This window comes from Heterodontus francisci, chromosome 5 (genome assembly GCF_036365525.1).
Source record: "Heterodontus francisci isolate sHetFra1 chromosome 5, sHetFra1.hap1, whole genome shotgun sequence".
NCBI lineage: Eukaryota > Metazoa > Chordata > Chondrichthyes > Heterodontiformes > Heterodontidae > Heterodontus > Heterodontus francisci.
In genome coordinates, this window is record NC_090375.1 from 15,641,542 (window position 1) to 15,669,368 (window position 27,827).

Sequence of the window (27,827 nt, forward strand, 5' to 3'; positions counted from 1 at the left end):
ACAGAGTCTCAGGATAAGGAGCTGATCATTCAGGACTGAGATGCGGAGAAATTACCTCAAAGGGTTGTGAATCTTTGGAATTCTCTACCCTAGAGGGTTGTGGATGCTCCATCGTTGAATACATTTAAGGCTGGGATAGATAGATTTTTGGTGTCTCAGGGAATCAAGCAAGCGGGCAGGAAAGTGGAGTTGAATTCAAAGATCAGCCATGATAGCATTGAATGGCAGAGCAGGCTCGATGGGCTGTATGGCCTACTCCTGCTCCTTCTTCTTGTGTTCTTGAGCCTGCCATTGGCAAACTGCTGAATTGATTAAACCTATAAATCTGCTCACAGTCACAACGACCAGACTATATGCACAAGTCACTGAAGGGAACAAATTTGTGTCACTAAATGAAATTTGTTCCAATACTTAAATGTCAATGTATTTTCAAGTTTCTTGGGCAGATCAAATATTTTCAGTATCTTACTGCTGAAAAATAATTGCCCTAGTAGGTTGCTTTCAAAAATGACAAATCTATGGATAGCTGGTATAGTGGCACTCATTCCAAACAAAGACAGAAATTAATTCACAAATAACCCACAGTTACTACAGGGCAAATTTGATCAGTTTTGAGCTCTTAGCTACTCATTGGATAAACTTGCTGAGAGTTTCTAAGTTCACAACTTGCATTTATATAGCACCTTTAACATAGCAGAACATCTCAAGACAGAGTCTGAGATGATCCCAGCTTTATTTCGCCCATCAGTACTGAGTTAGACAATACTATTTGGAGGTGGCTGTAGCTGCGCTGCAAATGAACCCAGCACTTGTAGATTAAGTGTTGGAAAAACAGCAAGGCTTATAGCTTATGATTGGTACTCAATGCAGGTAGTTTGCCAGTGCACCAATCAGGCGAGGACAGGATCCGGTTTGGCTATGGCATCTCTCTGATGGTAAATAGCCTGTACACACTTATCCCTGGCTCACACATAAAAGGCATCAACTGGAAGGAAACAAGCACTGTGGAATAATCCCCAAACGTAAGGAGACATGTGAAAAAATAAGAGTTTGGTTAGTCCCAAGAGAGCCCATTGGATGTTTTCTTTAAAAATGGAAGAACTGAATCTTGTGACAAGATTTTAAAATAAAATAGGTTCATATAATTTTATACTGTTTTATATGTACATTGACTTAACTGTCATTTCTAACAAATGTAATATGTACTGCTACATTTCACTTATTCAAAACCAGATTTCAAAACCTACCTCAATTTTGAATGTGGTTTTGTACTTTCGTAGTAAAATAAAAAGTTTATTTCATGAACTCCTTCTTCATCTGGTCCACGTAGCCACATTGGTAGCTGCACAGAAGCCCCAGGTAACAATACAGAGTCAGGAAGCGGTACATCAGTAACCCAAAGTGGATTTCCAGTGCCCAACCCAAAGTCTGCAGGGGAAACAGACGATGTCACAGCAGAAGGCATGCACGCACAATCTGTCACAACTGTCTTGTAGGCACTACAGTTTTCAGAAGCTGTTGGACTTATCGGCGTCAATACAGCAGTTTTGCTCCCAAAGGAAAAGAAATCTGGGTCTTTGCATACAACTTTCAATCCAGTAAGTGGGCACCTGCTTACATTCACAAACTCCACATACGTTTTCCGTATTTCCCCACAAAGTAGTCCAGTGGGAAAGTTAATGAAAAATACCTGCATCCAAAAAAAAAAATCTGTAAATTTATTTACTGTCAGAATTGAAATCAGATATGTTAATGTCATAGAGCATTTATCTATTCAAGTCAACAAAGTAGAGAATAGGCACCAATGAAAATTCCAAAGCTTTAATTTAGATCAAGAGACTCAAAAGATACCGATAATAACCTACAAGAAAGTAGTCTCTACATTTGAACTCTAGCAGTTTAAAAAAAAATTGAATTGCTCTCAGCTTCAAAATTGCACTTGCCAAATTTTATGTCTTCATAGTTTGTGTTATTGCAGGTTAGAATGAAAGAGACAAATCACTGTCAATTTTTGCTGAACTCCAGCTTTTATTACTTTTCTGTGACATCACGCTGAGGCATGCACAGGAAATAAACCATGTCCACTGGGATATCTCTCAAGTATTACGATAGGAATAAACTTCAGTAACAAAGGCTAGTTTCAGAGACAGTATACATGTTATAATTACAAATTTATCAAATTGTCAAGTTAGAGATTTGAAGGACACAGCACAAATTAGCTCCATTTTAACCTTTAAATTCTCACCTTTTCTATTATTGCTCGTGCTGACAGTAAAACAAATGCTCAAATTTATTATTCTGCAATTTACTAGGTGAACCATATAAAAACACTGCACAGAAACAAAAATAAAACAATTGCAATTATACGGTGCCCTCCATATCCAAGGATTGACACAAAGTTACTTTTTTTCCTGAAGTGTAGTGACTATTATTGAGTATGCACATGATCTGCATCAAGCTAACAAATCTGAATCTTTGCAATCAATTTTCGATAAGCTACACACAATCGGCTAAGTTAAAATATTTGATCTCATTTTCCTGAACACCAACCCTACACTCTTCCCAACTAGCCTTTTCTTAAATGGTTTCAGTGCCCCATCTCAAATGACACATACTGGAGACCTGTGCCAGATATTGCTAATATTGTGTCAAGAAATATTTCCTGTTCCAAGCCTTGCACTTTCATTCCTTGATGCTGCTTCCTTAGAAAATAAAGTTCCAGGTTTACCTTCTCTACTTTGTTAGGTAGCTTGTATACCTCTATTATGTTACGGCCAATCAGTTTAAAGGTTGTAGAGGCCCAAGTCATCCAGTTATTTCTCATGATCAAATTTTTTGAAAATTTTTCAGAATAAATTGGAAGGAACAGCAAGGCTCATCAGTAAAAAAGCAGAATTGTTAAAATTGAAGTGGCTATCCGATAGGATTGTCACCTTGTAGGTGATGACTAAAAAAACAGCAGAGTATTTTGTGGTCTTCTTCAAAGCAACGGAAGTCAGAGAGGAGGTGATGACTAAAGTGATCCAGAGTTAGATTAGCGACATTATAATGAATAAAAGGAAAATTTCAAAGACATTACCAAGACTGGAGAAAGACCCCAAAGATCGGGGGAGCCAAAGCGAAAAATTGCTGATGTCCTACAAATTATTTTTCAGGGCTGAATTTACATGAAGGACTGGAGTATTGCTAAGCTAGTATTCTTCAGAAATGGAGACAGAATCAATCTTGGTAATTACAGTCCAGTTAGGGAATATCCTTAAATAAAGATGAAATCAACACAGACATGGAGAAAATAGTTAGAAATAGCACAGACCTCAGAACTCTTTTAAGTTCACAGAAGGGAAAACTTTAGTCAAGTTACCACATGGGAGCTGACCGGAGAAGACTGAAGTATATGGAATTAGTGAGAGGATAACAAACTGGATTCAAAATTAATTAGAAGGGAAAAAACAAAGGGGGCAGGTTAGAACTGGGTAGTGGTGTCCCTCAGGGTTCAGTCTGAGCCACTTCTGCTCACTTTGTTTTTCAACTATTTGGATATTGGCCTGGAGGGAGTAGTGTTCAAATCTACAGTCAACATGAAAATAGGAGATACAATAAATTCTTAAGACCAAAGGAACTGCAGAGAAATATTGGTAAAATGGGGGAAATGGTTAAAAATAGTAGATGGAATTCAGTAAGTGTGAGGATGCATTTTGGTAAAAAAAAATAGCAGTATTTATATGAAGAATCGAAGGAGTCTTGGTGTTGTGGATAGCAGAGGGACTTAAGAGGACAGATTCTACATCAGAGTCAAAATCCTTACAAGATTCAGAGAATGTCATCACAAGAACTACAGAAATTTTAGCAGAAGGCTCGTAACCAGTATCTCAGGGAAACTGGGGATGGGCAATATATGTGGCCAGCATTACCCATATCTCATGGAAAGTCTACATCAGGCCAGTGGGAGTCAAAGAGGAAATAGTGAGAGTTCAAAGTCAACATGTACCCGTTAAGGTGAAGGGTAGGACCAACAAGTCCAGAAAACCCTGGATGTCAAGGGATATAGAGGATTGGATCAGGGAAAAAAAAAGGAGGCTTACGGCAGATGCAGAGCACTGAAAACTTTGGAGGTCCTAGAGGAGTATAGAAAGTGCTGGGGGGTACTTAAAAAAGTAATTAGGAGAGCAAAGAGGGGACATGAAAAAACACTGGTGGGCAAGATAAAGGAAAATCCTAAGGCAAGTAAGTATATTAAGGGCAAGAGGATAAGCAGGGAAAGAGTAGGGCTCATGAGAGACCAAAGTGGCAATCTGTGTCTGAGGCCGGAGGATATAGGTGAGGTTTTAAATGATTCACTGTGTTCACTGTGGAGAAGGACGATGTAGGTGTAGTGATCAGGGAGGGGGATAGTAATACACTTGAACATATTAGTATTGAAAGGGAGGAAGTATTAGCTGTTTTAGCAGGCTTAAAAGTAGATAGATCCCCGGGCCCAAATGAGATGTATCCCAGGCTGTTGTGAGGCAAGGGAGGAGATAGCAGGGGCTCTGACACAAATTTTCAAATCCTCTCTGGCCAGAGGAGAGGTACAAGAGGACTGGAGGACAGCGAATGTGGTACCATTATTCAAGAAGGGTAGTAGGTATAAACCAGGTAATTACCTGGTTTATACCATCAGTGGTTGGGAAACTATTGGAAAAAATTCTGAAGGACAGGATTAATCTCCACTTGGAGAGGCAGGGATTAATCAGGGATAGTCAGCATGGCTTTGTCAGGGGGAGGTCGTGTCTAACTAACTTAATTGAATTTTTCGAGGTGGTGACCACATGGGTAGATGAAGGTGAAGCAGCTGATGTAGTCTACATGGACTTCAGTAAGGCTTTTGGTAAGGTCCCGGATGGGAGACTGGTTAAGAAGGGGAGAGCCCATGGGATCTGGGGCAATTTGGCGAATTGTATCCAAAATTGGCTTGGTGGCAGGAGGCAGAGGGTGATGGTCGAGGGTTGTTTCTGTGAGTGGAAGCCTGCGACCAGTGGTGTACCACAGGGATTGGTGCTGGGATCCTTGCTGTTTGTAGTGTACATTAATAGACGTGAATATAGGAGGTACGATCAGTAAGTTAGCAGATGATACGAAAATTGGTGGTGTCGTAGTGAGGAGGAAAGCCTTAGATTACAGGACGATATAGACGGGCTTGTAAGATGATGGAGCAATGGCAAATGGAATCTAATCCTGAGAAGCGCGAGGTGATGCATTTTGGGAGGACTAACAAGGCAAGGGAATATACAATGGATGGTAGGACACTAGGAAGTACAGAAGGTCAGAAGAACCTTGGTGTACTTGTCCATAGACCACTGAAGGCAGCAGCACAGGTAGATAATATGGTTAGGAAGGCATTTAGGATACTTGCTTTTGTTAGCTGAGGCACAGATTACAAGAGCAGGGAGGTCATGATGGAGTTGTATAAAATGCTAGTTAGGCCACAGCTGGAGTACTGTGTACAGTTCTGGGCACAACATTATAGGAAGGATGTGATTGCACTGGAGACGGTACAGAGGAGATTCACCAGGATGTTGCCTGGGCTGGAGCATTTCAGCTATGAAGACAGACTGAAAAGGCTAGGGTTGTTTTCCTTAAAGCAGAGAAGGCTGAGGGGGAACATGATTGAGGTATACAAAATTATATGGGGCATTGATAGATTAGATAGGAAGAAACTTTTTCCCTTAGCGGAGGGGTCAATAACCAGGGGCATAGATTTAAGGTAAGGGGCAGGAGGTTTACAGGGGATGAGGAACATTTTTTTCACCCACAGGGTGGTTGGAATCTGGAACGCACTGCCTGAAGAGGTGGTAGAAGCAGGAACCCTCAACATTTTAGTATTTAGATGAGCACTTGAAATGCCGTAGCATACACGGCTATGGGCCACGTGCTGGAAAATGGGATTAGCATAGGTAGGTGCTTGATGGCCAGCACAGACACGATGGGCCAAAGGGCCTGTTTCCGTGCTGTATGACTCTATGACTCTAAGTCCAAGGGCATTATTTAATATGGTTTCTTCCTCCCCAACACCTTTCCTCATCAATCTGGTTGTCACCTACTCCAAAGAGGTTATACTGAATGCCATTTGTCAGGTTCATTTCATACAGGTTGCATCTGATTATTGATTCAGCTTGTTCCCCGATTATTGAGGTGAGGTTAAGGATCTGCAGTTGCCACATTAAGATTATAGTCAATCTTGAATGAGAACTCTATCTGCCACATGCTTTCCAGTGCTCACCAACTCCTTCAAAATGACTGATTGCTTAGCAAACATCCTCCAGGCTTTCTAAACATCCCTGGAGTATAGTTCATCCACCCGAGGAGACTTGTTCATTTTCGGTCTCTTGAATCTATTCACTACTTCACTCATAGCAAGTGCACATCTTCATTTGAAATTGGACTGCATTACCCCTGGAAAATCACCAAAGTGTTTTTGTATTCATGGAATATGGGCATCGCTGGCAAGGCCAGCATTTATTGCCCATCCTAACTGCCCTTGGGATGCAGTCATTTAACATAATTATCTCCTGTTCATCCTAGTGTTCAACTCCGTATGGGTCTCTAAGTACTAATTTCCTCCCTGACTACCCTCAGGGTCTGATAAAGCATTTGATGAAATTTTTGTGATTTTCCATAGTCAACCTTTGCATCTTTTACTTTCTGCATAATCCTATAGACAACCTACTGATTGCATCATCAAGGCACCAAAACTTGATATACTGTTAAACTACATTTTACATAAAATACCTCACTTACAATGCTTTTTTTAAAAAAAAATCGGCCAACCTCTAAGCTACTGCAGCACTCCCAGAACTATAATCATGAATAAATTTAGACTTAACTATTTGACAGCACAATGCAAAATGAGGTGTCAACCTGGTGAAGCTACAACCCAGGACTATTTGCATGCCAAACTATGTAAGCAGCATGCGATAGACAGAGCTAAGCGATCCCATAACCAACGGATCAGATCTAAGCTCTGCAGTCCTGCCACATCCAGCTGTGAATGGTGGTGGACAATTAAACAACTAACTGGAAGTGGCTCCACAAATATCCCCATCCTCAATGATGGGGGAGCCCAGCACGTAAGATAAGGCTGAAGCATTTGCAACAATCTTCAGCCAGAAGTGCCGAGTTGATGATCCATCTCGGCCTCCACCTGAAGTCCCCAGCATCACAGATGCCAGACTTCAGCCAATTCGATTCTCCGCGTGATATCAAGAAACGACTGAAGACACTGGATACTGCAAAGGCTATGGGCCCTGACAATATTCCGGCAATAGTACTGAAGACCTGTGCTCCAGAACTTGCTGCGCCCCGAGCCAAGCTGTTCCAGTACAGCTACAATACTGGCATCTACCCTGCAATGTGGAAAATTGCCCAGTTATGTCCTGTACACAAAAAGCAGGACAAGTCCAACCCGGCCAATTACCACCCCATCAGCCTACTCTCAATCATCAGTAAAGTGATTGAAGGTGTCATCAACAGTGCCATCAAGCAGCACTTGCTTAGCAATAACCTGCTCAGTGACGCTCAGTTTGGGTTCCGCCAGGGCCACTCAGCTCCTGACCTCATTACAGCCTTGGTTCAAACATGGACAAAAGAGCTGAATTCAAGAGGTGAGGTGAGTGACTGCCCTTGACATCAAGGCAGCATTTGACCGAGTATGGCATCAAGGAGCCCTAGCAAAACTGAGGTCAATGGGAATCAGGTGGAAAACCCTCCGCTGGTTGGAGTCATACCTAACGCAAAGGAAGATGGTTGTGGTTGTTGGAGGTCAATCATCTGAGCTCCAGGACATCACTGCAGCAGTTCCTCAGGGTAGTGTCCTAGGCCCAACCATCTCCAGCTGCTTCATCAATGACCTTCCTTCAATCATAAGGTCAGAAGTGGGGATGTTCGCTGATGATTGCACAATGTTCAGCACCATTCGTGACTCCTCAGTTACTGAAGCAGTCAGTGTAGAAATGCAGCAAGACCTGGAGAATATCCAGGCTTGGGCTGATAAGTGAAAAGTAACATTCGCACCACACAAGTGCCAGGCAATGACTATCCCCAACAAGAGAGAATCTAACCATCTCCCCTTGACATTCAATGACATTACCATCGCTGAATCCCTCACTATTAACATCCTAAGGGTTTTCATTGACCAGAAACTGAATTGGAGTAGCCATATAAGTACCGTGGCTACAAGAGCAGGTCAGAGGCGAGGAATCCTGAGGCGAGTAACTCACCTCCTGACTCCCCAAAGCCTGTCCACCATCTACAAGGCACAAGTCAGGAGTGTGATGGAATACTCTCCACTTGCCTGGATGGGTGCAGCTCCAACACGCAAGAAGCTCGACACCATCCAGGACAAAGCAGCCCGCTTGATTAGCACCCATCTACAAACATTCACTCCCTCCACCACCGACGCACAGTGGCAGCAGTGTGCACCATCTACAAGATGCACTGCAACAATGCACCAAGGCTCCTTAGACAGCACCTTCCAAACCCGCGACCTCTACCAACTAGAAGGACAAGGGCAGCAAATACATGGGAACACCATCACCTGCAAGTTCCCCTCCAAGTCACACACCATCCTGACTTGGAACTATATCGCCGTTCCTTCACTGTCGCTGGGTCAAAATCCTGGATCTCCCTTCCTAACAGCACTGTGGGTATTCCTACCGCAAATGGACTGCAGCGGTTCAAGAAGGCAGCTCACCAGCACCTTCTCAAGGGCAATTAGGGATGGGCAATAAATGCTGGCCTGGCCAGTGATGCCTACATCCCATGAATGAATAAAAAAGAATGTTCAAAAATGGTCTCTGACAAACTTCTCCCAGATAGGACCATTACGGCATTTCGCAACACAGAATAAAACGACAAAATGATAGCTATTATAATTTTACTGGGCTTACAGGAATAAGCTTCTAATGCACAAAATGAACTTCAGTCAAAATTAGGTTTTGGACTATCCACTTTCCTTCACTCAATATGCCACCGTGCAACAGTTTACTGGGAACTCTGCTCACAAAGAAGCAAATTTTGTTCCACTTACAACACTATTTGTCAGCTAAGGCCTGGCTTTGGACAATGGGTCCAGAATGGGCCTCACAAGAACACAAGAAATAGGGACAAGAGTAGACCATATGGCCCATTGAGCCTGCTCCACCATTCAATATGATCATGGCTGATCTTGGGCTTCAATTCTACTTTCCTGCCCGCTCCCCATATCTCTTAATTCCCTGCGAGACCAAAAATCTATCTATCCCAGCTTTAAATGTATTCAATGATGGAGCATCCAACCCTCTGGGGTAGAGAACTCTAAAGAGTCAATACCCTTTCTCCTCATCTCAGTTCTAAATGATCGGCCCCTTTCTCTCTACCACCTTTCTTGAAAAGCGACGTAACATTTGCCAACTTTAAATCTGACGGGACCTTTCCTGAATCTAAGGAATTCTGGAAAATCGTAGCCAGCACATTCACTATCTCTGCAACTATCTCTTTTAGAACCCTAGGATGTTGGCCATCTGATCCCGGGCACTTGTCAGATTTTAGCCCCTCAAGTTTCTCCAATACTTTTTCTCAACTGATATCAATATCCTTAATCTCCTCACTCTTTTTAGCCCCTAGGTTACTGCGGCTCGATGACCAGACAACTAACCACTAATATTACCTACTTGGACACATTTCCAAAATACTCAATTAAAGAAATAGTAAATAGTAAAATGGGTATGCTGTCTTCAAATCCATGTTTTTTTTTTAAAATTTAGAATATTCCAAAGCTGTTTTGCTTGATAGTTTTTATTTCAAACTCTTGTTGCATAACACAATCCAAGTACTAGAAAGTCTGCTTCTGTAGATACCAATACCAGCGACAAGGTTTATTCATGTCATGATGGACCTTTACCTCCAACAAAGGCATTGCCTCTGTGATGATGGGATCTAGACGTCGATCTGATCCATACTTAACAGAGGTTTTCTCCTCTTTAGTGTTATTGAGCCTCGGCCCCTGGATTTCCAAATCTTGCCGCCCTCTTACTGATAACGCAGGAGGTACTTTACCTAAAACAAAGATGTTTTGAGAGGAAATGATTATGAATGTTTCAGGAAAACAATGATGCTGACCAACTACAATTTAGTGGTTGACACATTTCAACAACTTTAAGTATACAAAAACATTTTTTAGATGCAAATTATGATACAGCATGGGGGAGGCCATTCAGCCCATCGTGCCTCTACCAGCTCTTTGAAAGAGCTATCCAAATAGTCCCACGTTCCTGCTCTTTCCCCATAGACTTGCAGATTTTTCATTTTCAAGTATTTTCAAGAGCCAGCAGAGGCACGATGGGCTGAATGATCACCTTCTGTATGATTCATTTTTCACAAATGACCCATATTAGACCTGCATCAGATGAAGCAGGTATATGGAGGAAGCTGTGAACTGGCATGCTGGCAGTATAACAGTTGGTCTTGCAGGCAAGTTGCCAGATATAATGATCAGCCTGCTCAAACTGGAAGCTTTCTACATAATTTACTGTGAGCTGATTCTCCTATAGGAATGAAGTGATGGGAGTCAGGTCCCAATCTCACTCCCAAGCACACGGAAACCCCCTTCAGAAAGCTGTCTCACTGGCTAGAGCTCATATTTGGTCACCAGAGGACACAAATTTAAGACAACTGGAAAAAGAACCAGAGGTGACATGTGAAAAACAAGTAGGCTAGTTATTGTGATCTGGAAAGCACTGTCTGAAAGGGAGGTGGATTCACAAACAGTAACTTTCAGAAGAGAATTGGATAAATACTTGAAAAGGAAAAATTTGCAGGGCTGTAGGGAAAGAGCTGGGAGAGTGGGACTAATTCGGTAACTATTTTAAAGAGCCGATACAGACATAATTGTTTGAATGGCCTTCTTCTATGCTGCCATTTGCAGTATGACTTCAGACCTCTGTGAAGTGAGCTTTTAAACAAGGTGCTCCTGGGAACTTTATAGATTTGATGAGACTTTAGTGAAGGTTATGAGAAAATTGACAGTCTCCCATGTGCTAATAGTTGCCAGGGGAATGACGTTCTGAGTTTGCAAATAGAGATCATTCCTGCCAGGCAGAATGAGAATTACAGCTTAGGTTATAAGTTCCATTTTGACAGCTGCAGTCATCACTCAACAACTCTTGGTCTCAGTGGTGTAACATACTGACAGTGTTCGCATCCCTAAATAATATTCAACTATGGAAATTTTGTGGCAAGGAGGCCAGATTGCAGCTTCAGGGAATGGACGATTTTATCAAAGATCAGCTTACTTGAACTGAAAGTCTCCTGCCCATCACGGAGCAGCATGGGACAAAAGTGGACATACAGAGTTAGGTCACAGATCAGCCTCCTCCTGAGGTACCCAGCAGCACAGATGCCAGAATTCAAACAATTCAGTTCACTCCACGTGATATCAAGAAATGGATGAAGACACTGGATACAGCAAAGGTTATGGGCCTTGACAACATTTCAACTGCAGTACTGAAGACTGCGCCCCTAGCCAAGCTATTCCAGTTCAGCTACAACACTGGCATCTACCCAACATGTCGAAAATTGCCCAGGTATGTCCTGTCCACAAAAAGGAGGACAAATGCAATCGGGCCAATTACAGCCCCAGTCAACTCTTGATTATCAGCAAAGAAATGGAAGGGGTTGTCGACAGTGCTATCAAGCAGCATTTACATAGCAATAACCTGCTGACCGATGCTCAGTTTGGGTTCCACCAGGGTCACTCAGCTCCAGACCTCATTATGGCCTTGGTCCAAACATGGACAAAAGAGGTAAATTCCAGAGGCGAGGTGCGAGCAACTGCCCTTGACATTTGACTGTGTGGCGCATCAAGGAGCCCAAGCAAAACTGCAGTCAGTAGGAATAAGGGGAAAACTCTTCAATGGTTGGAGACATACGGAGCACAAAGGAAGATGGTTGTGGCTGTTGAAGGCCAAACATCTAAGCCCCAGAGCATTGCTGCAGGAGCTCCTCACAGTAGTGTCCTTGGCCCAACCATCTGCAACTGCTTCATCAATAGCCATCCCCTCCATTGTAAGGTCAGAAGTGGAGATGCTTGATGATTGCACAGCGTTCAGTACCATTTGCGACTCCTGAGATACTGAAGCAGTCCATGTCCACATGCAGCAAGACAGACATCATTGAGGCTTGGGCTGATAAGTGGCAAGTAACATTTACGCCACAAAATTGTCAGGGAATGACCACCTCCAACAAGATAAATCTAATCACCTCCCCTTGATATTAAACAGCATTACCATCACTGAATCCACCATCAACATGCTGGGGGCTACCATTGACCAGAAACTGAACCAGAACAGCCATATAAATACTGTGGCTACAAGTGCAGATCAGAGACTGGGAATTCTGCAGTAAGCAACTCACCTCCTGACTCAAGTCATTTACAGCCCATCAAGTCCATGCCAGCCCTCCATGGAGCTGTCCAGTCAGTCCCACTCCCACCGCTCGATCCCCGTAGCCCTTCAAGTTTATTTCCTTCAAGTGGCCATCCAATTAGAGGCCTGCTTGGGTCAGCAAGAAAACAAGCCTGACCCTAGCCGGACAGAACCACAACCGACCCGGCCCGAGTCCTTCCATTTTTTCCCACACCCGACCTGACCATCTGTTTTTCACTTTCCTGCTGATCTGTACAAGCTTAAAATAACTGTTTAAAAAAACCACCTTTCTACTCCAAAAATTACATTAACATTGGAGCCACTTACATGTGATAGAGCGTGTCCGACCTGGCCCGACTCGAGCCCGAATGCCGGACCCCGAAGTGCAGCCTGACCTGACCCGAACCCGACAGAGGGAGTCAGGTCCCGTCGGATTCAGGTCGGGTAGCAGGCCTTTACATCCAATTTCCTTTTGAAGTCATCGATCGTCTCCACTTCCACCTCCCTTGTGGGCAGCGAGTTTCAGGTCATTACCACCCGCTGCGTCAAAACGTTTTTCCTCATATTCCCCTGCATCTCTTGACCATAACGTTCAATCTGTGTCCTTTAGTCCTTGCACCATTAGTTAATGGGAACAGTTTTTCCTAGTCTAACTTATCTCAGCCTGTCATAATCTGGTACACTGGCATCTCCTTTGCTCTCAAGAGAATCACCCTAGCTTTTCCAACCTTACCTTTTAACTAAAATCCCCCATCCCTGGAACCATTCTGGTAAATCTCCTCTGCACTAAAGGCCTGCTCACGTCCGGAACCACATCGGACCCGAGCCCGACCCGGCCAGAGTCCCTCCATTTTCCCCCCCAAGCCGACCCGACCACCGCAATGTTTGCTTTACTTACCTTCCGACTGCCAATCTTCAGGAAACTGCAACATGAGTGCGATGACGTCATAGAGACGCTCATTCGCTCACTGCGCAGACTCAGTTTCCTACTTTGACGTCCCGGACTTGCAGCTCAGGTTAAGTTTTTAAACTTTTAACACTTGCCTCCAATTCTTGCTATGGGTCCGGCACGACCCGACCCGAGCCGAGCCCAAAGGTCAGACCCGGAACAGCAGCCCGACCCGACCCATGTCTGGTTTGGGTCCAGTAGCAGGCCTTTACTCTGTAACCCCTCAAGGACCCTTGCATCCTTTCTTGAGTGTGGTAACCAGAACTGGATGCAATATTCCAGTTGGGGCCTAACTAGAGCTTTATAAAGGTTCAGCATAACTTCCCTGCTTTTGTACTCAACGCCTCTATTTATGAAGCCCAGGATCCCATACGCTTTACTAACTACTCTCAGTATGTCCTGCTACCTTCAAAGATCAATGCACATGCACCCACATGACTCTCTATTCCTGCCCACTCTTTTGAACTGTGCCACTATGTATCTATTGCCTGCCCCTACTGCTTCTGCCAAAATGCATCACCTCACACTTGTCAGTATTAAATTCTGTCTGCCACTTGTCTGCCCATTCTGTTAGCCCATCTATGTCCTGTTGCAGGCGATTCACCCTCACTGTTTGCCACACCTCCAAGACGGACTCCCCAAAGCCTGTCCACTATCTACAAGGCACAAGTCAGGAGTGTGATGGAATACTCTCCACTTGCCTGGATGGGTGCAGCTCCAACAGCACTCAAGAAGCTTGACACCTCCCAGGACAAAGCAGCCCACTTGATCGGCACCCCATTCACAAACATTCACTCCCTCCACCACCGACGCACAGTGGCAGCAGTATGTACCATCTACACGATGCACTGCAGCAACTCGTCAAGGCTCCTACAACAGCACCTTCCAAAACTACGACCTCTACCACCTAGAAGGACAAGGGCAGCAGTCGCATGGAAACACCACCACCTGCAAGCTCCCCTCCAAGTCACACATCACCAGGACTTGGGATCCTTTCACCAATCCTTCACAATCGCTGGGTCAAAAACCTGGAACTCCATCCCCAACAGCGCTGTGGGTGTACCTACACTGCACAGACTGCAGCGGCTCACCATCACCTTCTCAAGGGAAATTGGGAATGGGCAACAAATACTAGCCTTGCCAGCGATGCTCACATCCCATGCAAGAATTTTAAAAATGACTTCATTGACTTGTGGAACTGGATCCAGGGACTAAATTGTCCACTCCTGTTCTTATGTTCCTAGCATGAATCTCTCCCTGTTCAATCTTTAGAAAACCGATGGTCTTAGTTTAACATATATACGTAGTAAAACAGTTATTTAGGTAAAGTGATTGGACGTTAAAAATAGCTAAAGCTGAATTAGAGATTAGACAACAGTTCACATTACCATTTAAGTTTTAATGTTCTGTCCCCATTCATTTTAGCAGGTATTTTAAAACAAATCTGAAAATTAATGAAGTTTTTTTTTTAAAAAGGTTACCCTCAAGCAAAAGGTAACCTGTGCATAAATCACTATTGGTCTCAGAAAAATGTCATTGATCTTGTTATCTCAAGTGCAATAATTATAGATATGCTACAAACAAGCTGTGACAATAGAAGCATATAATGGCGGTGCTCTTTTCAACATTTATTTATTTTTTATTTATTTAGAGATACAGCATTGAAACAGGCCCTTCGGCCCACCGGGTCTGTGCCGCCCATGAACCACCCATTTATACTAATCCTACACTAATCCCATATTCCTACCACATCCCCACCTGTCCCTATATTCTCCTACCACCTACCTATACTAGGGGCAATTTATAATGGCCAATTTACCTATCAACCTGCAAGTCTTTTGGTGGTGGGAGGAAACCGGAGTACATAGAACATAGAACAGTACAGCACAGTACAGGCCCTTCGGCCCACGATGTTGTGCCAAACCTTTAACCTACTCTAGGATCAAACTACCTACCTACCCTTCATTCTACTATCATCCAAGAATCACTTAAATGCCCCTAATGTATCTGCTTCTATTAGCACCACAGGCAGCACATTCCACGCACCCACCACTCTCTGTGTAAAGAACCTACCTCTGACATCTCCCCGAAACCTTCCTCCAATCACCTTAAAATTATGCCCCCTGGTGAAAGCCCTTTCCGCCCTGGGAAAAAGTCTCTGGCTATCCACTCTATCTATGCCTCTCATCATCTTGTACCCCTCTATCAAGTCACCTCTCATCCATCTTCGCTCCAATGAGAAAAGCCCTAGCTCCCTCAATCTTTCTTCGTAGGACATGCCCTCCAGTCCAGGCAGCATCCTGGTAAATCTCCTCTGCACCCTCTCTAAAGCTTCCACATCCTTCCTATAATGAGGCGACCAGAACTAAACACAATATTCCAAGTGTGGTCGAACCAGCGCCTTATAGAGCTGCAGCATAACCTCGCGGCTCTTAAACTCAATCCCCCTGTTAATGAAAGCCAACACACCATATGCCTTAACAACCCTATCAACTTGGGTGGCAACTTTGAGCGATCTATGGACATGGACCCCAAGATCCCTCTGTTCCTGCACACTACCAAGAATCCTGTCTTTAAGCCTGTATTCCGCATTCAAATTCGATCTTCCAAAATGAATCACTTCACACTTTTCCAGGTTGAACTCCACCTGCCACTTCTCAGCCCAGCTCTGCATCCTGTCAATGTCCCGTTGCAACCTACAACAGCCTTCCACACTATCCACAACTCCAGCAACCTTCGTGTCATCGGCAAACTTGCTAACCCAGCCTTCCACTTCCTCATCCAAGTCATTTATAAAAATCGCAAAGAGCAGAGGTCCCAGAACAGATCCCTGCGGAACACCACTGGTCACCGAGCTCCATGCTGAATACTTTCCATCTACTACCACCCTCTGTCTTCTATGGGCCAGCTAATTCTGTATCCAGACAGCCAACTTTCCCTGTATCCCATGCCTCCTTACTTTCTGAATGAGCCTACCATGGGGAACCTTATCAAACGCCTTGCTAAAATCCATATACACCACATCCACTGCTCTTCCTTCAATGTGTTTTGTCACATCTTCAAAGAATTCAATAAGGCTTGTGAGGCATGACCTGCCCCTCACTAAGCCATGCTGACTGTCTCTAATCAAACTATGCTTTTCCAAATAATCATAAATCCGGATAAGTACCCGGTGAAAACCCACGAGGTCACAGGGAGAACTTGCAAACTCCATACAGGCAGTACCCAGAATTGAACCCGGGTCACTGGAGCTGTGAGGCTGCGGTGCTAACCACTGCGCCGCCCATTTGCCATCCTTTGCATGTTTTCCATTGTGACATGAATTTTTAAAATGGATATAAATTCTGACAAACAAAAGGTTATCAAGGCCAAGGGATAAAGAGCAGAGGGAGTGGGACTAATAGACAGCACTTTCAAAGAACCAGGACAGGAATGATGGCCTCCTTCTGTGCTATACAATGTGAAAGCTTCTTAAACAAGTCAGCTGAAAAATCAAACTAAATACTCGTTGCTAAGATGCCACTTAATTAAAAGACAGTATTTATGCATGCGTCAAGGAAAACTAAAATAAAGCATTTAACTAGTTAATCACCTGATAAGCAATTTGAAACTATAACTGATAATTTGCTCAATTTCTGTAATCATCTTAAATCTGAAGAATAAACTATAATGTATTCTTCAGATAATTCTGACAAGAATTGGAGCAATTAAGCCAAGCAGCCGAAGATCTATTGAAATTACCATGAGGGGATTTAACTATCTCACTACTACAGTTAGATGAACATTCAGAACTGAGCACCTAAAATAGGAAGCCATGTTTATTTGCATTCAGAGTTGAAGAGTGGCAAGCAGACAACCGTGTGCAACAAATATAAACATTTCTTGCCTAGCATATCCACCAGCACCCCCATGTGGTGCCCCCCCACCTCCCTGCCAACCAACCTTCTGTCCAGCCTAACCCATGGAAGTACTCCAGTTGATTTGCAGAGCTGGACTGATGGTGGAGATTGTGAGAAGTCTGCACTTTGCTTCCAGATTTTCCTGAGTAGAGGTTGGTGTTCAGGTAACTTGCTGCGAGAACAGGTTAAGAGAGAGAAAAATGATAAAATACCTAATTAACAATCTCTACAAATGTAAATTAAACAAAAAATGCCAGACATATTCAGGTCAGGCAGCACTGTGGAGAGAGAAACAGGGCGAATGTTTCAGGTCGAAGAACTTCTTCAACTTAGAACATAAGAAATATGAGTTGGCCATTTGGCCATTCAATACGATCATGGCTGATCTAACTCAACTCCGCTGCCCCACAGGTCTCGTTTCCCTTATTATCCAAAAATCTGTTGGTCACAAATTTGAATGTACTCAACGATGGAGCATCTACAGTTCTCTCCAGTGCAGAATTCCAAAGGTTCACACCATTTGAGTGAAGAAATTTCTCATTTCAGTCCTAAATGACCGACTCCTTATTCTGAGGTTGTGACCCTGTACTCTACACTGCCCAGCCAAGGAAAACAACCACTCAGCACCTACCCTGAGAAGTCTAAAAATGTTATATGTTTAATGAGATCACCTCTCATTCTTTGAAACTCTAGAGAATACAGGCCCAGTTTCCCTAATCTCCCTTCATCGGACAGTCCTGCCATCCCGGGAACAAGTCTGATGAACCTTCGTTGCACTCCATGGCAATAATATCCTTCCTAAGGTAAGGGGACCAAAACTGTACACAGTACTCCAGGTGCAGTCTAACCAAGGTTCTATATAATTCTGCACTCAAATCTTGTGGCGATAAAGACCAACATACCATTAGCCTTCTTAATTGCTTGCTACACCTGCAGGTTAGTTTTCAGTGACTTATTGACGAGGACACCCAGGTCCCTTTGTACATCTACACTTTCTAATCTCTTACCATTTAAGAAATACTCTGCATCTCAGATTCTCCTACCAAAATGATAACCTCACATTTTTCCACATTATATTCCATCTGCCACGTTCTTGCCCACTCACTAAGTCTGTCCAAATCCCCTTGAAGTCGCTTTGCATCTTCCTCACAACACATATTTCCACTTGGTTTTGTGTCATCCGCGAACTTGGAAAGCTAGTGGCAACTCCACCGCAGCAATTTTTGGAAACCATGATGGAATTAAAATGCCAGAGGATCCCATACTGTTAAGGCCGAAGACCAAACTTCCAAGAGTTGCCAAACAGAGGACCGGCAGTTCTTCAGTCCCAGCAGCATCACCGGGATCGATGGCCACTATTGGGAGTGCAGCAACAATGAAGGAGCTCCCAGGCAGGCTCCGACAAGCTCAACGTGGGTGGCTTGTGTGTGCGTGCGCGCGGGAGAGAGAAGGGGTGCCTGGTGCGGGGAGATGGAAATTAAATTCCGCCTATAAACTCTGTTTTGTGTTTCTCCCTCCGTAGATGCTTCCTGAGCTGAACATTTCCAGCATTTTCTGGTTTCATTTCAGATTTCCAGCATCTGCAGTATCTTGCTTTATGAATATAATATACTTTCAAGACAAACTTTTTGATTTGCCATTATGCAGTTTTTTTTTATATTCCATCATACATCTATCCTCTACTTTTAACAGCACCATACCAAGCAACTCTTCAAAACAACCAAATTTAAGCAAAATAAATTTAAAGAGGGGGCAGTTACAAAAGCTCAACTGATTTTCTTTTTGCTTCGTGGGATGTGGGTGTCACTGGTTTGGCCAACATTTATTGTCCATCCCTAATTTCCCTTGAGAAGCTGGTGGTGAGCTACCTTTTTGAATTGCTGAATCCTTGTGGTGTAGGTACATTCACAGTGCTGTCAGGAAGGAAGTTCCTGGATTTTGACCCAACAGTGAAGGAACACTGATATAGTTCCAAAATCAGTATGGTGTTGTTGAAGGAGCCTTGCTGCAGTGCATCTTGTAGATGGTACACACTGCTGCCTCGTGAGTCAGTGGAGGGGCGAATTAATGTTTCAGGTTGTGGATGGGGTGCCAATCAAGCAGGCTGCTTTGTCCTGGATGGTGCCGGGCTTTGAGTGTTGTTGGAGCTGCAACCACCCAGTGGAGAGTATTCCATCAGACTCCTGACTTGTGCCTTGTAGATGATGGACAGACTGGGGAGTCAGGTGGCGAGTTACAGGCTGCAGAATTCAGAGTCTCTGACCTGCTCTTGCAGCCACAGCATGTGTGTGACTGGTCCAGTTCAGTTTCTGGGCAATGGTGACCCCCAGGATGTTGATAGTGGGGGGGAATTCAGATAGTAATTCTGTTGAAGGTTATGGGGAGATGCTTAGATTGTCTCTTGTTTGAGAGGGCCATTGCCTGGCACTTGTGTGACACGAATGTTACTTGCCACGTATCAACCCAGGACTGGATGTCGTCCAGGTCTTGTTGCATGTGGACATGAGCTGCTTCAGTATCTGAGGAGTCGCGAATGGTGAATATGGTGCAGTCATCAGTGAACACCCCCATTTCAGACCTTATGATGGAGGGAAGGTCATTGATGAAGCAGCTGAAGATGGTTGGGCTGAGGACACTACCCTGAGGAACTCCGGCAGTGATGGCCTGGGACTGAGATGGTTGAGCTCAAACAACCACAACTATCTTCCTTTGTGCTAGGTATGACTCCAGCCAGTGGAGAATTCTCCCAGATTCCCATTGACTTAAGTTTTGCTCGGGCTCCTTGATGTCATACCCGGTGGAATGCTGCCTTGATGCCAAGGGCAGTCACTCTCAACTCTGGAGTTCAGCTCTTTTGTCCATGTTTGGTCCAAGGCTGTAATGAGGTCAGGAGCTGTGTGCAGCTGGTGGAACCCAAACTGAGCATCACCGAGCAGGTTATTGCTGAGCAAGTGCCGCTTGATAGCACTGTTTATGTCCCCTTCCAGCACTTTGCTGATTGGGAGTCAGCTGATAGGGCGGTAATTGGCCAGGTTGGATTTGTCCTGCTTTTTGTGCACATACCTAGACAATTTTCCACATTGCCGGGTAGATGCCAGTATTGTAGCTGCACTGTAATAGCTTGGCTAGGGGCGCGGCGAGTTCTGCACACAAGTTAGTTAGTTAGAGATACAGCACTGAAACAGGCCCTTCGGCCCACCGAGTCTGTGCCGACCATCAACCACCCCTTTATACTAATCCTACACTAATTCCATATTCCAACCACATCCCCACCTGTCCCTATATTTCCCTACCACCTACCTATACTAGGGGCAATTTATAATGGCCAATTTACCTCTCAACCTGCAAGTCTTTTAGCATATGGGAGGAAACCAGAGCACCCGGAGGAAACCCACGCAGACACAGGGAGAACTTGCAAACTCCACACAGGCAGTACCCAGAATTGAACCCGGGTCGCTGGAGCTGTGAGGCTGCGGTGCTAACCACTGCGCCACTGTGCCGCCCTAAAAATGCGAAGTCTTCAGTACTATTGCCGGAATGTTGTCAGGGCCCATAGCCTTTGCAGCATCCACTGCCTTCAGCGGCACAGTGGCGCAGTGGTTAGCACGGCAGCCTCATAGCTCCAGCGACCCGGGTTCAATTCTGGGTACTGCCTGTGTGGAGTTTGCAAGTTCTCCCTGTGTCTGCGTGGGTTTTCTCCGGGTGCACCGGTTTCCTCCCACAGCCAAAAGACTTGCAGGTTGGTAGGTAAATTGGCCATTATAAATTGTCCCTAGTATAGGTAGGTGGTAGGGAAATATAGGGACTGGTGGGGATGCGGTAGGAATATGGGATTAGTGCAGGATTAGTATAAATGGGTGGTTGATGGTCGGCACAGACTCGGTGGGCCGAAGGGCCTGTTTCAGTGCTGTATCTCTAAATAAAAAAATAAATAAAAATATAAAACTATCATTTGGAGTGAAGCGGATTGGCTGAAGACTGGTATCTGTGATGCAGGAGATCTCGGGAGGAGGCAGAGATGGATCATTCACTTGGCACTTCTGGCTGAAGACGGATGCGAATGCTTCAGCCATGTCTTTTGCACTGATGTGCTGGGCTCCCCCATCGTTGAGAATGGGGATATTTGTGGAGCCTCTTCCTCCTGTCAGCTGTTGAATTGTCCACCACCATTCACAACTGGAATTTGCAGGACTGCAGAGCTTAGATCTGACCCGTTGGTTGTGGGATCGCTTAGCTGTCTATTGCATGCCGCTTCCACTGTTTGGCATGCAAGCAGTCCTGTGTTATAGCTTCATCAGGCAGACACCTCATTTTTTGGTATGCCTGGTACTGCTCCTGGCATGTCCTCCGGCACTCATCAAACCAGGGTTGGGCCCCCCCGTTTGACGGTAATGGTAGAGTGGGGAAATGCCAGGCCATGAGGTTACAGTTTGTGGTTGAAAAGAATTCTACTGCTTTTGGCCCACAGTGCCTCATAGATGCCCAACTTTGAGTTGCTTGATCGGTTCGAAATCTATTCTATTTAGCACTGTGGTAGTACCACACAACACAATGTTGAGTATCCTCAATGTTAACATGGAACTTGTCTCCACGAGGACTGTACAGTGGTCACTCCCAACAATACTGTCATGGACAGATGCATCTGCAACAGGTAGATTGGAGAGGACGACGTCAAGTAGGTTTTTCCCACTTGTTGGTTCCTTCACCACCTGCCGCAGACACAGTCTAGCAGCTCTGTCCTTTTGGACTCGGCCAGCTTTGTCTGTAGTGGTGCTAGCGAGCCACTCTTGGTGCTGGACATTAAAGTCCCTCACCCAGAGTACACTCTGTGCCCTTGCTACCCTCAGTGCTTCTTCCACATGGTGTTCAACAGGAGAAGCACGGATACATCAATTGAGGTGGGGTGGTATGTGGTAATCAGCAGGAGGGTTCCTTGCCCATGTTTGATCGGATGCCATGAGACTTCATGGAGGTCAAGAATCAATGTTTAGGACTCCCAGGGATACTCCCTCCCAACTGTATACCACTGTGCCGCCACCTCTGCTGGGTCTATCCTGCCGGTGGGACAGGACATACCCAGGGAAAGTGATTGCAGCGTCTGGGACATTGTCTGTAAGGTATGATTCCGTGAGTATGACTATGTCAGGCTGTTGCTTGACTAGTCTGTGGGACAGCTCTCCCAACTTTGGCACAAGGCCCCAGATGTTAGTAAGGAGGACTTGGCAGGGTCGACAGGGCTGGGTTTGCCATTGTTGTTTCCGGTGCCTAGGTCAATGCCGGGTGGTCCGTCCAGTTTTATTGATTTCGTAGCGGTTAGATACAACTGAGTGGCTTGATAGGCCATTTCAGAGGGCATTTAAGAGTCAACCACATTGCTGTGGGTCTGGAGTCACGTATAGACCAGACCTGGTAAGGACAGCAGATTTCCTTCCCTAAAAGGACATTAATGAACCAGATGGGGTTTACAACAAGTGACATTAGTTTCATGATCACCACTTAACTTGCTTTTTAATTCCAGATTTATTAACTGAATTAAAATTCCACCATCTTCTGTGGTGAGATTCAAACCCATGTCCCCCAGAGCATTAGCCTGGGGCTCTGGGTTACTAGCCTAGTGACATAACCACTACACCACCGCCTCCCCAGCATATGAAATATGCAAGTATACTATGCTAATTTAATATTTGTATTTTTTAAATATAAATTGACATGCAGAATCAAAAATGTGCAATGATGCAAAGGACATTAAGATAGATACTTGGACAAATAGATGTTCTCACCTGCTACCTGCATTCCAGAACCAGAGTCTACACCATCTTGCGTAGGAGTTGTTTGTACAGTGCTCAGGTTATATACAATTCCAAGAATGTGCAGCTCTCCTGTCTGATGAGGAAGTAACTTTAATCTTGCCTGGAAAAATAAATGCCTAAGTTACTTCCAAAAATAATATTTATCTATAGTGTGATGACACACATTGTATTTTATGGGAATCAATGAAAATGTTTGCAAACACACTTCCAAGCTTAATGAATGCTTCAAACAATATTTAAAAGCATGCAAGATTTTTTAAGGCCTATTTTTACTGGAGATCTCAGTTTCCACTCTTGCCAGCACCAGTTCAACTGGTTTACAATGAATGAATTGCCCAAAATTATTTTAAATCCAATTTTTGGGTCACATTCTTCATTTTACTGATACTGTAATGTTGTACAATTTGATGGTCAGTAGCAGACTCATCCCAAGTCAGAAGGTTGAGAGTTCAAGACCCATTATGAGCTAAGCTAAGGAAGCTCTGCAGTGTGAGGTACTATCTTCCAAGAGATTAAAACAAGGCCACATCTGACTGCTCATCAGGGAATTTTCCCAGGTCCTAGCCAAAATTTATCTCACAATCACCAAAAATAGATTAACTGGGTCATTCAGCTCACTGCTGTTTGTGGGACATGGCTGTGAGAAAACCAGCTGCCATGCTTTCCCATAAAGCGAATGACTATATTACAAAAAAGGAACTAATTGATTACATGCAACTAAGGCACTCTTAAGGGAGTGCCACTAAGAGTTGGCATGCAATTACCCCATCACTGACAAGTACAAATGAGCCAAACTTCTGGAAACCAATCCATTGGAATTTCCACATTTTTTTTTTTTAAAAAGTCTTGTAAGTTGCCAAATTAGGTGGCACCTGTTCTGACCTATGTAAGTGAGGAAGTACTGACACAAAGCATTGAGATACATTTAGAAAAACAGGCCCAGTTCGAAGCAGAGAACAAAAGTAAACAGAGCAATGTGCCACATTGGAGCATCACTCGATGGACTGATTGGCTTCCCTCTGTGCTATATGCATGGAGATTTGGAAGCGTACAGTATTTTTCTGTTGGCTTTTACCTTACTGAAGTGTCCTGAATGAGAGATGGGCAACTGGCTACAGTGCTGGGGGGGCGGGGGGGAAGAGAGTGGGTGGGCAGGGCAGGTGTACGACACATGTTCAAAGGGGATAACCATCATACTCACCACTTTAGTCTCTTCACCATTTATTTGAAATTCACTTATTACCTCTGTGGCAATACCGAGAGATGTCTGCAATCATAAAAATCACCGGTTTTATTTAATGCATAATGCACATCTACCAATTGTTCTCCAAAATTAAATAATTCCAATGGAAAATTTGCTATTGTTTATTAATCTATTATTGCAGCTGAAAAATAATTTTTCCTTTACTGTTCCAACTTAAAAATCATCTAGAAAAGTGCTTAATTCGCATAAATGTCATGCTCAAAGAAAACAGCAACAAATAAAATCGGGATGATAGTTTTAGTACTGTTACTAGACCGGCAACCCCAAAGCCTAGATGAATATTCTGGAGAGTTCAACTCCCACCACAGCAGCTGAGGTTTTTTCTCTCAGAGGGTCGTGAGTCTGGGGAACACTCTACCCCGGAGAGCAGTGGAGGCAGGGTCACTGAATGTTTTTAAGGCAGAGGTAGACAGATTCTTGACAAACAAGGGAGTCAAAGGGTATCGGGGACAGGAAAGAGGAGTTGAGTCCACAAACAGATCAGCCATGATCTTATCGAATTGCCTACTCCTGCTGCTTGTTCATAGATATAAAGAAAAGTTGAGAAAACAGTTGTATCACAACAGATATGTGCCAACTACTGTTGGGTAAGCATCATTTAAATTAGAGAGGTTGGAGACAAAAAAGGCTACTGCACATGGACAGAAGTTTAATATTTTAAAAAATGCAGGCAAGTAAGAATGTCCTATGAGAAAAGGAAGAGCTTTTTTGGGCCTAAAGGAATGACAGAACATACGAATTAGGAGCAGGAGTAGGCCACTCAGCCCCTCGAGCCTGCTCCGGCCATTCAATAAGTTCATGGCTGAACTGATTACTCCACATTTCCACCGACCCCCGATAACCTTCCACCCCCTTGCTCATCAAGAATCTATCTACTTCTGTCTTAAAAATATTCAAAGGCTCTGCTTCCACTGCCTTTTGAGGAAGAGAATTCCAAAGACTCACGACCCTCTGGGAGAAAAAATTCCTCATCTCTGTCTTAAATGGGTGACCCCTTATTTTTAAACAGTGACCTCTAGTTTGAGATTCTCCCACAAGGGGAAACATCCTTTTCACATCCACCCTGTCAAGACCCCTCAAGATCTTATATGTTTCAATCAAATCGCCTCGTACTCTTCTAAATTCCAGTGGATACATGCCCAGCCTGTCCATTCTTTCCTCGTAAGACAGCCCACCCATTCCAGGTATTAGTCCAGTAAACCTTCTCTGTACTGCCTCCAAGGTATTCACATTCTTCCTTAAATAAGGAGACCAGTACTGTACACAATACTCCAGATGTGGTCTCACCAATGCCCTGGAAAGCTGAAGCATGATCTCCCTACTTTTGTATTCAATTCCCCTCACGATAAACTATAACATTTTATTAGCTTTCCTAATTAAGTGCTGTACCTGCATACTAACCTTTTGCGATTCATGCACTAGGACACCCAGAGCCCTCTGCATTTCACAGCTCCGCAGTCTCTCACCATTTAGATAATATGCTTCCTTTTTATTCTTCCTGCCAAAGTGGACCATTTCACATTTCCCTACATTACACTCGATTTGCCAGGTCTTTGCCCACTCACTTAACCTATCTATACCCCTTTGGAGCCTCATGTCCTCTTCACAACTTACTTTCCTACCTATCTTGGTGTCATTAGCAAATTTAGCAACCATACCTTCGGTCCCTTCATCCAAGTCATTTATATAAGTTGTAAATGGTTGAGACCCCAGCACAGATCCCTGTGGCACACCACTCGTTACATCTTGCCAACCAGAAAATGACCCCTTTATGTCTACACTCTTTTTCCTGTTAGCTAGCCAATCTTCTATCCATGCCAATATGTTACCCCCTACACCATGAGCTTTTATTTTCTGCAATAACCTTTGATGTGGCACCTTATCAAATGCCTTCTGGAAGTCTAAGTACAGTACATCCACCGGTTTCCCCTTTATCCACATGACATGTTACTTCAAAGAACTCCAATAAATTGGTTAAACATGATTTCCCTTTCACAAAACCATGTTGACCCTGCCTGATTACCTCAATTTTTTTTTTTTTTAATGCCCTGCTATAACATCTTTAGTGATAGCTTCTAACATTTTCCTTGCTCAATGAAACTTTACAACACAGGAATGGATATGCTATTTCAGTCTGCATATTTAGCTTGCTACTGTATAATCATGTTCAGGATAAGGCGGCATTAGAGGGCCTATGTTCTCCAGAGTTAAGAATGAGAGGCGATCTCATTGAGACATGCAATTCCTGGGAGCTTACAGCAGATGATGAGATGCCATTTCTCTTAGCTGGAGAGTCTACTAAATAGGGGGACACAATCTCTGGATATGGCATTGGTCATTTAGAACTGAGATGAGGAGAAATCCCTTCACCCAAAAGGTTGTGGATCATTGGAATTTCCTAGCACAGAGGGCTGTTGAGCAGATCCCTACTGAGATCAGTAAGTTTCTTTGGCACTAAGGGAATCATGGTATAGGATGGTAAAGTGGAATTGACATACATCAGCCATGAGATTATAGCTTGAGGAGTGGTACGGCTGACTCCTGCTCCATTTATGTTTTCATGAATGCATGACAATTTCTTTGACCTAAAGCAGCTCCCAAACCTATCAGATGCCATACAAAGGTTTGGCTTCCATTTGTTGCTATAGTTGTAACAAGTTATCTTCTCTGTGGCTAAAGGATTGATTACTCAGTTATAACTCATCTGTGCTTATATATAGTTTTTCTTCTGTCCCGTGTATTGAGGGACTGAAAGTAACTGCTTCCTGGGAGCTGCGCTAGTCCTTCCACTCCTTAAATCAACAATCCAAGAAGATGAATGTTATTAACAAAAACCTAATACAGGTGTGGAGATGGTGTTAACAGTTATGATCCTGCAGCTTTTTTTCCAGGAAGTATGCAGTGTGCCTTTAAGGCTGTAACAGGATCAGTACTGCTTTAAAGCAGGAAGCTCCTGGGACTGAGTCAAAGAATGCATTCTCATTGCCATGGGATACAGCCAGCTTCAAATGTGCATTCTTGTTGCCGTAGGACACAGCCAAATGGAGAACAAGGACAAAGATACAATGTTGCTGATTGACGTTTGAAACTAGCTGAAAAATTGGCTTTTGAGAGACAGCTAACAGACACAAAGCTGAACCAGCATGGACATAACAGAGTTCTCTGATTATTTAAACTGAAGGAAGGTGAATTTTTGACTGATCACTTTTTCACCCCTCAAAAATTCTAAAGCCAAATTGATTCATTGAACTGTAATCGCTGAAATTCATCACTGGAAAAGAAGAGCATCAATTCAACTGCTGAACTGGACTACGGACTGTTTTACTGTGGAATAACCTTTTCTCCCTCCCAACGGACCACTACGAGGACCGGCAGGAACGTAAATCTGTAAGAACACTAATTTTTCTATTTTAAATGTTGTTTATATCTCAGTAATGCATAAGAATTTAGTTTTTCTAATTAAACAGT

General features: G+C 43.8%; 1 protein-coding gene across 1 annotated transcript in view; it reads right to left on the reverse strand.

Annotated features, from left to right (window-relative positions):
- trappc8 (trafficking protein particle complex subunit 8) overlaps positions 1-27,827 on the reverse strand; it is a 231,467-nt gene that overhangs the window by 57,960 nt on the left and 145,680 nt on the right. Inside the window, exons 17-21 of the mRNA XM_068032627.1 lie at positions 24,297-24,362; positions 23,066-23,195; positions 17,329-17,457; positions 9,917-10,071; positions 1,248-1,690 (exon numbers count right to left, since the gene is read on the reverse strand). Of these exons, the coding sequence (XP_067888728.1) occupies positions 1,248-1,690; positions 9,917-10,071; positions 17,329-17,457; positions 23,066-23,195; positions 24,297-24,362 (923 nt within the window). The remainder of the gene's footprint in view (positions 1-1,247; positions 1,691-9,916; positions 10,072-17,328; positions 17,458-23,065; positions 23,196-24,296; positions 24,363-27,827) is intronic.